Source organism: Bombus pascuorum, chromosome 3 (genome assembly GCF_905332965.1).
Source record: "Bombus pascuorum chromosome 3, iyBomPasc1.1, whole genome shotgun sequence".
NCBI classification, from domain to species: domain Eukaryota; kingdom Metazoa; phylum Arthropoda; class Insecta; order Hymenoptera; family Apidae; genus Bombus; species Bombus pascuorum.
This window is the reverse complement of record NC_083490.1, coordinates 11,899,425-11,912,284: the sequence shown is the minus strand read 5'-3', so window position 1 is coordinate 11,912,284 and position 12,860 is coordinate 11,899,425. Positions and strand designations below refer to the sequence as shown.

Here is a 12,860-nt window from a genome sequence, read left to right as displayed (position 1 = left end):
ACTACTTTTTCTAAATTTGTGTTTTAAGAATCACATATTCTTATATGATAAATAACCAGTACCACAAGTAATGCAAGCTAACTAATTGTTTATAATAAACAATACTGAGGATAACCATTCAAAGCATTAATAAAATTTCAGTCACATATGACACACTGTTGGATACAAGCATAACAAAAAAGCACAGGCATGTTCACAAATATACAGTTATATTATAAGATAGAAATGAAAGTGAGTCAAATTATCTTGCAATGTTATTAAAACATATGTTTTCAAAATATATACACATACATATACATGTGTTCATGCTCAAGTTTTTCTTGCTTACGATTCTCATATGTAGAGAACAAAAAGCAAAAAGATATATGTACACTAAACTTAACTCGAATTCGAATTTGATATTTATGCACCCTCAAGCATATTTTGAGATCCACCATTTCTCTCAAAAATCAATCAACTCTACAGTTACTTGAATATACTTATACTTTACGACAATTTACTTCAATCTTGCGAATGCATTAAAACAAAAAAATAAATAATGAAAACATTATGATATAAGCTAAGCTTATGGCATCTATATATGTATATATATATTTCTTTTAAAAAATATAATATACATATACACATATATGTATGCATATAAACACATATACATATATGTATGATAAAACCATAATATAATTTAATGACTTTGTATCTCAATAAATTGATTTAATTGATCAAGTGTGAATGTGTATAAAGGATTTTAAAAATAATTTGTACATATTTCTATACATAGTAATTAATCAGTCACTAGAAACTTTAGCAATTTCTCTGTAGCTATAGTTTACTAAGTTCTTGTTAAAGACTTTTCGAAATTCCCAAATACACATCCTAAACTTGTTTGGTGTGCCGGTTAAACTTTATTAATCAAGCCAAGTGTGTCAATCAGAGTCAACCAACACCCCAGGATTAAGATAGCACCTGATCTTCGCATAGCATCACTAATTGGTATGTAAATACCATGTACCCTGAATACATTTAATAATGGGTACATTGTTTAGTTATATCATATCACATGCGACTGACATCATCACAGCTGCTGATGGCACCCCGTGCTTTTACCGCGGCCAGATTAGAAGAAACATTCCAAGTTAGTCTTTTATTTAGCAATAAATATAGGCAGGAACCAGTACTTTTTATTGGCAATGTGCATACGTAGATAAAAACAAATAAAGAAAATTCAAAGTGAAAAAATTTTTAAACTAAATGTATATAAGCGATCTTTTCTAATATTTACACATCGTTAGAATAAGAGACAGACACATAACATTTGACAGATTGCACAGAGAATAAGATAAACTATACCGTATTTTATTCATGTAGTATAGTATACTACCACACTTAAAAGCAATTTTAATGGAGTATTCTAAAGAATTTTAGAATTTTTCTTAGTATGACAATAAGCTACTGATTCTTTTTTTTACATAGGACACAGACACAGACATCTGAATACATTAGAATAATTTGCTAGAGGCTTGATTTAGTGCTGAAATGAATGCAATCTTCAGACACGAATTATAAATGTGTTGACACAGCAGTATCAGCAGTTTGTGGCCGAGGTACAGCAACAAGCATCGATAGTTTGGTAGGTATATAAGACAGAATGGCAGAGAACTGGTGAAAACTAGAGATTTTCAGACAAGTGAGATAGGTTCTAATAGGAAGAACTTTATAGTACTTCTTTTTATCTCAAAATATGCATAATTGCCTGCTACTATATTTTCATTGATAATACAATTATATAACGTTATACTAGTCATATTACCTTTATGAACATCTGTATCATAAAAAAATTTTTCGAATTTTATCAATGAAAATATAATTTGTGCATAATACCACCCCTCTAGCAGCAATATTTTTCTGTTGTTAAAAGATAAATCTTAAGCATGTGAAAGTTTATAAATTTATTTGAAATCCCTTCTCACTTGTCAGTAAATTTAAATAGTTCTAATTTTTTTATATCTTCCATAAAACCTGTCACTTTCTTTTAATCTGACATCTCTATACTAAAAATACTTTTTCTACAAGACGCAACGATTATAAGATACTAAACAGTCTTGTCAAGATACAAATTCTATGCATTTCTAGAGGGGCTGAGAGCAGAGCAATGATGCCAAGACGATGATTCCATGTTTGTCTTTCAGCTATTATAACAAAAGTGAATAATTTAACAGCATTTTAAAGAACTTCATTATAAGTTATAAAATTTTTATTAATAACAATTTTTCTGCAATTTAAACATAAAATTAAACAGAACAATATACAACATGTATAAAAAAAATATATTGACATTTACTATTTATCATAACAATTTGATTAATTTTTTATAGTTAATAAAATAAATAATAACTTATATATTATAACTGTAGTCAAATACTGCTATTAGCAAACAAATATTGTAAATAAATTGTTGAATCTAATTTTAAAAATCATTTCATTGGAAAGCTTCGATCACTGAAAGACAAACATGATATCTATTGTGATCAGAATTTCAATACTTTTTTTATTCAACATTATATGATAAATAATGCATGAAAGTACTGTACTGTATACATATTTATCATAGCAGTACAGGAATAAAAATCTTTTTCAAATTAATGGCATTTAATAGTTGATATATCAATGGGAGAGCGTAAGGGTTGTAATAATGATCAAATGTAAAAGGACTATAGATGGATTTTAGAATAGGACAGACTGAAAAGTAGAAAGGTCGAAATAGGAAATAAAAAGAGAAAAAAGATAAAAAGGAGTTGGGAAAGAGAGGAAAGAGAAAGAAAGAAAAGAAAAGAAAAAAATAATAGAAAAGAAAAGAAAAAAAGAAAAGAAAGAAAAGGAGTTTACTGTTACTCTGGTATTACTGTACTTGCATGCACAACCAACGTACACTGGGCAGTCTAGGGAGCAACCAGATACCCACTTTCGCCATCTGCGCTTGGATGCCCTTGGCGACCAGTGCTTTCACAGCACCCTCTGCCGCCACTGGTGACTCAAAGTCTACAAATCCGTAACCTGTAACACAACAATTGCATATCAATTAGCAAAACCAGTTAGTAGTAACATTGATTTCATAGTTAATAAAAAGTAAATGATAAAAACAAAGATATAACAGATAAGTTAATTACCTTTACATTTATTCGTATTTTTATCCAAAATTGCCTTTGTAGAAGTGATAGTCCCATATCTGCAAAAACACAATGTATTAGAAACAACACACTCCCACACTATAAATAAAATTCAATGTCTCTTAGTTCTACTAAAAGTTAAAATTATATTGACAATCAATTCAAATAATAATATACTACCAATCAGATATTAACAGAAAATACTAATTGCACGAATGACTTACTGAGAGCACATGTTCACGAGGTCCTTGTCAGTTGTATTTTGATTGAGGCCACGAATATACAAATTTGTTTTTGATAGCTGTTCTGCCTGTTGTCCTTGTATAGCATTATTGCTAAGACTTGTGCTCATTGTCCCGCTTCGACTGCCGGTAGCACTGCTGGAACTACTATTAGTGTTAGCTGGAGAGGAAGCTGTAGGTACCCGTTGTCCACCATACTGTAATACAGTTAAAATATACAATTAAAAACAATTAAAAATCATTAATAACATAATAAATATATTTAAAAAAATAGTAAAAAATGCATATTTTATTATTTTAGAAAAAACTTTACAAAAAATGTATTTAGGACTAGATACATTAAAAGCTTTTAATTATATTAACAATTAGTACTTTTTCAGCAACAGAACTTACTACAAAGTCAATTTAGAAATACGCAAGTAATAAATATTAATATAAAATATAAAATAAATATATATATAAATAACTATTCTGTTAGAAAAAAAACATCTAATATTTGAACTTGAAGAAAAAAGGTATCGAACGTGGTAATCAAAAATTATAAAAGTATACTAGCCCCACCCGGTACGAGAAAAGATTAAAAGTATCATGATATAACACGTGATAATTTTTTATTTTATCATGCCATCTATCTATATACTGCCAGAGAATAAAGCATTTCTTTTACTTTCAATTTGTCCTTCATAATTATGCCGGTAAAACATAATACTACTACTACAATAAAAGAGAAACGAAGATCCATGTGTCATTCTATGCGAAGTACATACATTTTTTGAACAATCAATTGAAGAGACACATTGGAAGTTCAGAAGAGAATAAATGTTAATGAAAGATCGGAAAAACAAATGAGAGAAGAAATCGCACATCGCTTCCATGAGAACTGTGCTGAGTTGTCACGGCCCCACCCGGTTTCAGAAAGGGTTAACCCTTTCTATGCGCAAAATCGTAACTTTTCTCTTGCCTACGCGTATATTCATTTTACAATATCACAGATACCTAAATTAAACAGTTTACATAAAAAAGGGGAACATTTACAATTATCACAAGACACTCCGCGCATACTTTATAGGTTACCTTGTTGCACTACCCAACCATTTTCTAACCATCAAACTGCACGTAAGCCGACTACGAACGTCACCCTCTCTTCATAAAACGATTAACCTTACCCACAAATAATTCAAAATCCCATCTGTTAAACTCAAGTTTAAAATTCACCATTGCATTCTAGATAAAAGCATCAATCATTCTTTAAGTTCATATGTATAAAGAGGCTAAACATTCCAGCTAATAAATCACACTTATATCCGAATAAACAACAATAAAATTGACGTACAATGTTTAAAATCTTAAAATAACAACCCATTTGTCCATATGCCAATCGAGAGAACTAAAGAATCAGTCCATGTTCAAATCGAAAATAGTCCGTTACAGGAAAACGGCATGAGTTCCGAATGGTATACAACTCTAGCTGATGAGGAATGAAAGGAGAGGACTTACCGACGCGTGCTGTGCGTAGGTGGCGGTGGCGTAAGGATTCGCCGTAGGCGGTAGTTGCTGTGCTCCGACAGGCATCTGGCCCGCCGCAGCTGCAGCCGCTGCGCTTGGATACCGCGTGTACGGTGGATAGGCAGCCGCCGCCGCAGCCGCAGCCGCAGCCGCATGAGAGGGCGGCGCTGCGCCCCAAGCCGCTGCACTGCTCGCGCGATACTGCACGGGGTTCCCACCTCGTGGTCCGCCGCCGGTGTTCCCTTTCAATCCATGCCCGCCTCCACCACCGCCGCCGCCACCACCACCACCACCTCCACCACCGCCGCCGCTCGCCGGACCAACACCGATGCCACCGCCCGTAGCGCCGCCGCCGCCGCCTCCACCACCACCGCCACCCCCGGCGCCACCGGCATTACCATTATTAGCACCCACGTACGCCGGTCTAGGGCCATTCGTACCCTGAAACAGGTAACAAACAAGTACATCTTGATCGTTCAATTCTGTTTATTGATTTGTCAGTAGAACATATTTGAACATATTTGAAAGGGAAGAGAGAAAAATAAGGAATGTCACAAAATAGCTTTATTGAAAAAATTATTCTAGTGGCAGTAACATAAAATGTATACCTTACTTAGATATTCTAAAAAAGAATGATCAATAAGATATTAATTATTTTACAGTAATTATCTTTATGTTTTGTTCCAGTACGAAGTGGACATTTCCTGTTTTTAACCAGTACATTACATCTTTAATGCTATCTTATGGAAAAAATTTTGAACATTATAATTATTGTGATTTGATAGTTCTGTTATAAAATGAAAAATCAAGAAAAATGAACTTTGCTTGTTTTTTCTCTTACTCTTTATTTATATGCAAATCCATATTTTTATAAATATCATTCAAACAATAGAACCAAATGTTGTAACAAGTGCTATATTTTGAACATTTTATACAGGATGTTTCAGAAAGTTGATGTCAAACTTCATATACCATTTATCAAAGCGGGCGAAAAGGTCCTAATAAACATAGCTGCAAATATTAGAGACCTTATTATATAAAGAAGTTTTTCTGGATCACAGACATCCAACCAGTAATGTGTTCAGTTCCCTACATTAATTAAAAATCTCTGAAATGTTAAAGGGCAATTTTCAAGACTTTGGAGGATCGAAAACAGTTACCACTTTTGACTTAGAAAAACAGTTTTGCAAAAAGTTGATGAAAATCCCGATACAGGCCGTCGAAGAATAGTATTTCAGAAAGAGATTATTGTTGAGCCATGTCACCATGTGGGAAAATCAGTTTTCAAAAAGTTCAATAGCACCGGTATTGCCTGATATTATTCATGACAATACTAATCCTCTTTTATTACTCGACGAAAGGAAAATATATCTGGTTACATCGAATTCAATCACAGTCACAGTACCACACACAAATCTTTTTAGGCACAGTTGGCCTCTAAATTTAGCTTCGCGGCACGGGAATACAGAACGTACAATCGTAATTGAAGACAGAGTCACGCGAACTGTAACATTTTCCAACGTGATCGCAGCGAAATCGTGATCGTCGGCAGAGAGACTAACGCGAGTCACCCAAGAGATAAATCGTTCAGGATGATTAATATCGCCTTGAGTATATTATTGTGGCAAAGTGAGAATAGGCAACTGGTTCATTACAGAAAGGAAGAAAAAGAAAAGAAGTTTGCGTTCTACCTGAGATTTATGTGGTAACGATAACAATTACTATTTGCGGCGAAAACAGAAAACTTCTCCGCAACATTTTTTTTCATTGTAACCATATCTACGCTAATTTTCTTCGACTGTTCCACAGTAAAGATCATAGCATTACTTCTGTAAACGATATTGCGTGGAGAACATATATACGCATGCGTATACACAAACGGACTCACACTTAACCGCTACGCTACGCCATCCTAATTAGAGTCATTTGCACAGCAAATTCGTGTCAGTTAATGTCTTTAGCAAACACGTTATAACGACTCTTGTAAGTCCGCGTACCAACAGTAAGCACAATCGGTTGGTCTGTTGCCAGATAAATTTGTTCACAAATAGGCCTTAATTGTAACATAGGGAACGTATTATACATGAAACAAGAGAGAGGGATATTCAAAGGTTGTCCTGCAGATGTGTCCAGTTAAAAATTACCGAATTCATAGCTCTGTCTCCATTAGTCTATAATACGTGAAATCATTTTATCCGTCTCGAGGAATACTCCGAAAAATTTTTACTACTAAACCATTACTTTTAATAAGCAACTTTTGGCGTTTTAATACTTGATATCTTTTAATGATGTATGACATTTCGTCATTTTTGTGTGACTACTTCTTACAACTTTGCGGCATTATTAGGTGAAGATATCTTGTTTTTATAAATGTTTAGATTTTAATATAATATAATTAATTTTATATTTTTTATTTATAATAATTTTATATTTTTAATCAGATTTAAATATAATTCAATTAGATTTGACAGTATACTTTTATAATACACATGTTTTAGATCGTAAATTTTTTACAATTATTTTCAATTTATCAACATCTTTGACGTGGCGGAACAAGATGATACTAATGCAGAAGCATTGTTGCGAACTTACAATAATTTTCTGATAATCATATTTGTCATTTTAATAGAATCTTTATTTCTTAAATGTTTCATCTTATATACCACTTATACCTATATATAAGAAAATGTGACGTTATCACACTGTGACATTGTAACATTGAACTTCATACGTAAATTCATTTCTTTATTTTCAAATGGATTTAAAATTCATCAGTTAACAGAATCTTTCATTATCGTAAAATGGCATGTTGGATATGTTAGCACATGTTACATAAAGAACGTAATTACACATTAAAAATAATGTCTAATTTACGTAGAATTAATAAAATTTCTGTTTCTATTATAATCAAAATAACTACACTAAGTCATTAAATATAAAGCTTTTACTTAATTCTATTTTGAAATAAATTGTTTTACTGACCTATGTCACAATCAAAATATATACAAATTAAAAGAATATTATTTGTTTATAATTATTGTGAACAATAACTATATCTATTAAATTATTATTTGCTAAATAAATAAAAAATAATTCAAACTTAAAAAGAATAGAGGAATAATATGGGAACATACATAGGTTCGTTTACATACGTTAAAGTATCTCTTCAAACAATATCGTTCGAGGGGTTTAACGTTTATCGAATCAATTCTTTTTTGTTTTTCATCAACTTATCTTCTAAGATATATTCACGTAGGAAGAAGTAACTCGTACACACACATATATGTGTGAATATGTATTGTAAGTACAACTTTTTATCTATCGCGCTTGACCTCTACATAATGGTACTATCAAATACTAATAATATAGAGAAGTCTCGTTACAAATGATTGTAAAAATGTTTCTCATATTCGACAAGCTCGTTCATTTCTCATTGATGCAAATTCGAAACAGCATTACGATTACTTATGTAACGATAAGATAATGATATTTTATTTGTAACAAGTTCCAAGCGCAATTAATGAAAACTTCGCAAGGATTCTCTAGAAAATGTTAATTCCTAACGGCACAAGGCGAATAAACTGACAGTATTTTGCGAAATAATTGCGAAATTTTGTACCTATTTTATTTGTAAATGTTCTGGAACAGAAATTGTTGACAAGGAAAGGTATAGCACTCTATAACATTTAGTAAATAAAATAATTTTCTGTCTAGATTATATCTCTTTAATTATATTCATACGAATAAGAATTTATAGATATAAAAGTCTATATATAGTAAGAACGTACGTAAAATATATCTTGTAATTTGCAAAATTTTACCAAAAATATTAGTTCAGTTGTGTACAAGAAGGCCCAGTAGATAACGTGTCCCATAATAGCTAATCAATTTTCATGACATTTACCATTTTTCTCGCATAAAGATATGACTTAACTCTTTTATTTAACTCTCAAATAGTATCATTGGATTATATGTAGATGACTATAATAATTTATCTAAGATTAATAAAATCTTAGGACATTTAATGTTATTTTGTACTCTATATTCCCGTGATATAGGTTAATAATAAAATAAAACTAAATTAAAAATTAAATAATCTAACTAAATTATTATGATCTTGAATGACTCAATAATGATGGCCCACATAAGTGCTAAAAAGAACAAAATCGAAAAGAAGTAGTGTAACTATAGGTATAAAATGAGAAAGTAGTGTAGCTAAGTAAATGAAAAAGAAAGGGACGTGTTTCCTTTGTCGATCAACACTCGTAGGATCACTTGCGGCATCGTCTCATTGGACGGATAATTTTCTCATCGAAATAATCAAAAGCTTGCTGTCATTGATATATTTTCTATGGGCGGCTGATTGTCAGACAACATCAAAAATAAATTGCAGTCGCGATCACGGAGGAGTTTCCTCGTGGTGGTGTGGCCGCCATTGCATCTGTCGCAATCGCAGGACAGGCCTTTCCAGGACTTTCGAGCGCGTTGCATTCCAACCTCTTTAGAAAGGCCTCACTCGTTGATTTGCATTTTTGGCATAGTTGTGATAACACGGTTTACCGTTTGTTGGAGAACGAGACGAAAGCCAACCAGCTATGGAAGGGAACAGAAAAGAGAGAGAGAGAAAAAGAGAGAGTAGCACACGGTTGGCAAGTGACACCAGAGCTGAAAATCACGACTTTAAATCACTTATCACGAAACTCGAACCTTGTTGCTTCCTGTACTACTTACCGATCTCTTTCCTCCCGTCTTCCTCTCTATCTTATTAGTAAACACAGGAAAGTCCTGTTTCACGTTTCTGTGTGGACGATTTGTTTCTAAACCCTTGTTATTCAAATGTCTAGATACACATGAAACGTTATCTACATCTGGTAAGAAGAAGAAAGCGTTAATGGATTAGATCTATCGGGAACTGCTTACCGATACGCTTGCGCATCGACTTTATTACTTCCTACATTATCCACCAACTTTAATGTTTCTTTCTTCTCCATGTGATATCAAGTGGACAAGACTGGTGGAAATGGGAAAAACATACAATTTGCTTTATAACAGATCCAAACTGAGTTAAAGCGCTTCTTCCTCATTAATCTTGTCAGATTCCACAAATTTGTCTCTTATAAATAATTATGCAATAAACACTCGTATAATTTCTAAGTTTCTGCCAGTCCTTCTGAGATACTTCTTTAATAAAATCCTAGATACTTTTTTTCTAATAAAATCATTAGATCATACAAGGCCATTGCAATTATAAAAACTGTTATACGTATTAAGAACTGGCGACATTAAGAAAATTGTAAAGTCTCGCAATGGACAAGTCGAAATCATGGAGGGTGAGTGTCTCAGTCTCGAGAGGCTTCGAATCGTCTTATTCCCATCGCTAGGTACGGTACACGTTACAATGATGCGCAGACGTGATAAGCAGGAAGTGGCATCCGGTCGGTACATCACGATACCCATTTCACACGTCGTTCTCTATTTCGCAGTGACCAACGGCCACGTTGTCTGCATGCCGTTCAATTGAACCGGCGGCATCTACGGGCAAATCGTCTGTCTCGTTATCGTTCCGTTCCGTTAAAGCACCGCGATGCCGGTCCTCCATTGTCACGATGATCACAGACGCCTCCACACACCCATCTTTGGAACCTTGCACGCGCCTTTTTCATTCATCGTTAGGAATCTTCATTGATATTAATTGTTAATACGAATAGTTAAAAGAAGTATGTTACATGTACTGGGTTTAAAAGTAATATATAAATAATCGTATTAACTTCTTTGATTGATACATCAAGTGATATATGCTTTTTTATTGGTTTATTAGGTTATCGAGTAAGTCCTCGTTGAGGTCACAATTTTATTTTGAAGTTTAGATGATATTAAAAGTTCCAAAACAAATTTTAAAGAAAAGAAACCAGTAGGAAGTTTAAAGTATGGAAAGCAGTAGGTGGAAGCACTGATATTTGTGTCACCTCGAATAATGTACAACTTGCATTCTCATTTCTATAAGTAGTCATTAAAAACCGTTAAAGAGTCTAGCGAGTTAAGGAGAAGAAAACGGTAAAGATTTAGCGCGTTATAAGACGACTACATTTTCTTCCTCGATGAATTTCAATGACATTATCATTGGCATAAGTTTGCAAACTTTTCATGATTAGCAACGAGAAGATAAACGTTGCACTTACTGCAAAGCTTAACGAGATCACGGGAGTACTCAGCCGGATAATTATGTTCAAGATCCGTATAATCTACTTGATATTCATACAATGTATTAAAATCTTGCCTTGACTCTGAATAATATAATGATGATTAAACTTTAGAGCGACTTTAGACACATTTCAAAGTTTATTTAATTTTGAAGGGTCAAAATAATTAATGCAATTTATTTAGTTTCAATTAATTGATAATAACTCAAATATTATTTGTTTATTTTTTATTTGTTATATTTACTTAATATTAGTTATGAGCTTTTGATATTGATATTATTTGCGTATTTATTGCTATAGAGTAAAAATTCAATTTAATTAATTACGTTATTCCATCACAAAATAGCAAAATTGTATTTGTCGAAGTTTTCGTGATCCTTCTTAATGATTCCTTAACAAATAGGAAGGCAAATATACGTAGATATTTTATGGCAAACATCAAGTTTATAGCTTGAATTGATCAAGGGAAATGACAGATTACGAAAGCATTATAGTAAATTCTGTGTTCGTAGAGAGTACTTTGGTATGCACAAATGTCGATGCTTCCTTCAACTTTGTAAAAATAACGATTTTTCAGCGAACGACTTGTCATTACTATCCACTTCACGCATCATCGTTGTTTGAAAACGTAAAGCTATCTTTGCCATAGACTCGTTCCGCTTTCAAAACGAAATAGCAAAGAGGAAGGGAATAGCATTGAAATAAGGAATTGTCTGCAGAGATGTAATTTGCATTCATGTATAAATTAAAATTATGGATTTAACCTTTGACTTTTCCTCTGATTTGCTTATTTGATAATCTATTCATTAATTCTTTAATATTTAAAAGAAAGATTATTTAAAACAAATTATAATGAAGGAAAAATTTGAAATATATACTTATGAAGAATGTATAATTACAAAAGATAAAAGAATTACAGAACATATGATTCAAAAGTTGATAGCCTTTAAATATATTTGAAATCTTTTACTTCTATTCATAAATAAAACTATTTATATATAACAGATTTTAAGGAGAATAGGATTTCTTAAAATCAATAGCAACAGACGAGATGGTCGATGCACAAAGCAGAAATAAAGGGAGGAGGTAAGTACATATATATATATGTATACGGGAATTGGTGATTCTTTCTTCTTATCAGAGAGGCGTGACTGTACGAGGTCACTGATAAATGATAGTGGTGGGGAATTCTTATCGAGTCTTCCAGTATGCATATGTGAAACTCTCAACTCTCGTAATCACTTTCTAAAACAGTCTTTCACCTTATTTTTTTCATTAATCTGTTTTGATAACACTTTTTCAATTCTGTAACTAATTAAATCATAAAAACATTTTAAAAGGAGATTATACAAATAAATATAGAAAATTTATTACGCTAAAAAATATAAAATATATGCTTATAATACAGTAAAAATATAACTTTCTAAAAAAAAATCATCTTTTTAAACATAGAAGATCTTTTGACTGGCAGAATCTTATATAAACAGAAATTGAATGCATAGGTAATAAATAATTTGCATGGATTGATTTGTTTTGTCTTAAGATAATTAAGTTTGTGCTATTAGATTTACTCAAAGAAATTTAAACACATAATATGATAACTCCACTTCCTAACTTGTAATACCTACAATTTGATATTTTTGGAAATCTCGAAGTTTGTGCAATATTTCTGTCAAAGCGTCAGCAATGTTTTAAAATACAACCTAAGTTGATGTAATCAAGTGATAGATTTATGAAGGAACGCGGGA

General features: G+C 32.2%; 1 protein-coding gene across 5 annotated transcripts in view; it reads right to left on the bottom strand.

The window, feature by feature from the left end:
* Positions 1 to 12,860, bottom strand: part of LOC132905180 (protein alan shepard) — a 42,586-nt gene that overhangs the window by 4,799 nt on the left and 24,927 nt on the right. For 3 of the 5 annotated variants that reach the window (XM_060956210.1, XM_060956211.1, XM_060956208.1), the window contains exons 2-5: positions 4,904 to 5,353; positions 3,389 to 3,603; positions 3,165 to 3,223; positions 2,906 to 3,051 (exon numbers count right to left, since the gene is read on the bottom strand). In XM_060956210.1, the coding sequence (XP_060812193.1) occupies positions 2,906 to 3,051; positions 3,165 to 3,223; positions 3,389 to 3,603; positions 4,904 to 5,353 (870 nt within the window). The remainder of the gene's footprint in view (positions 1 to 2,905; positions 3,052 to 3,164; positions 3,224 to 3,388; positions 3,604 to 4,903; positions 5,354 to 12,860) is intronic. The other 2 variants (XM_060956212.1, XM_060956213.1) reach the window with 2 other exon arrangements.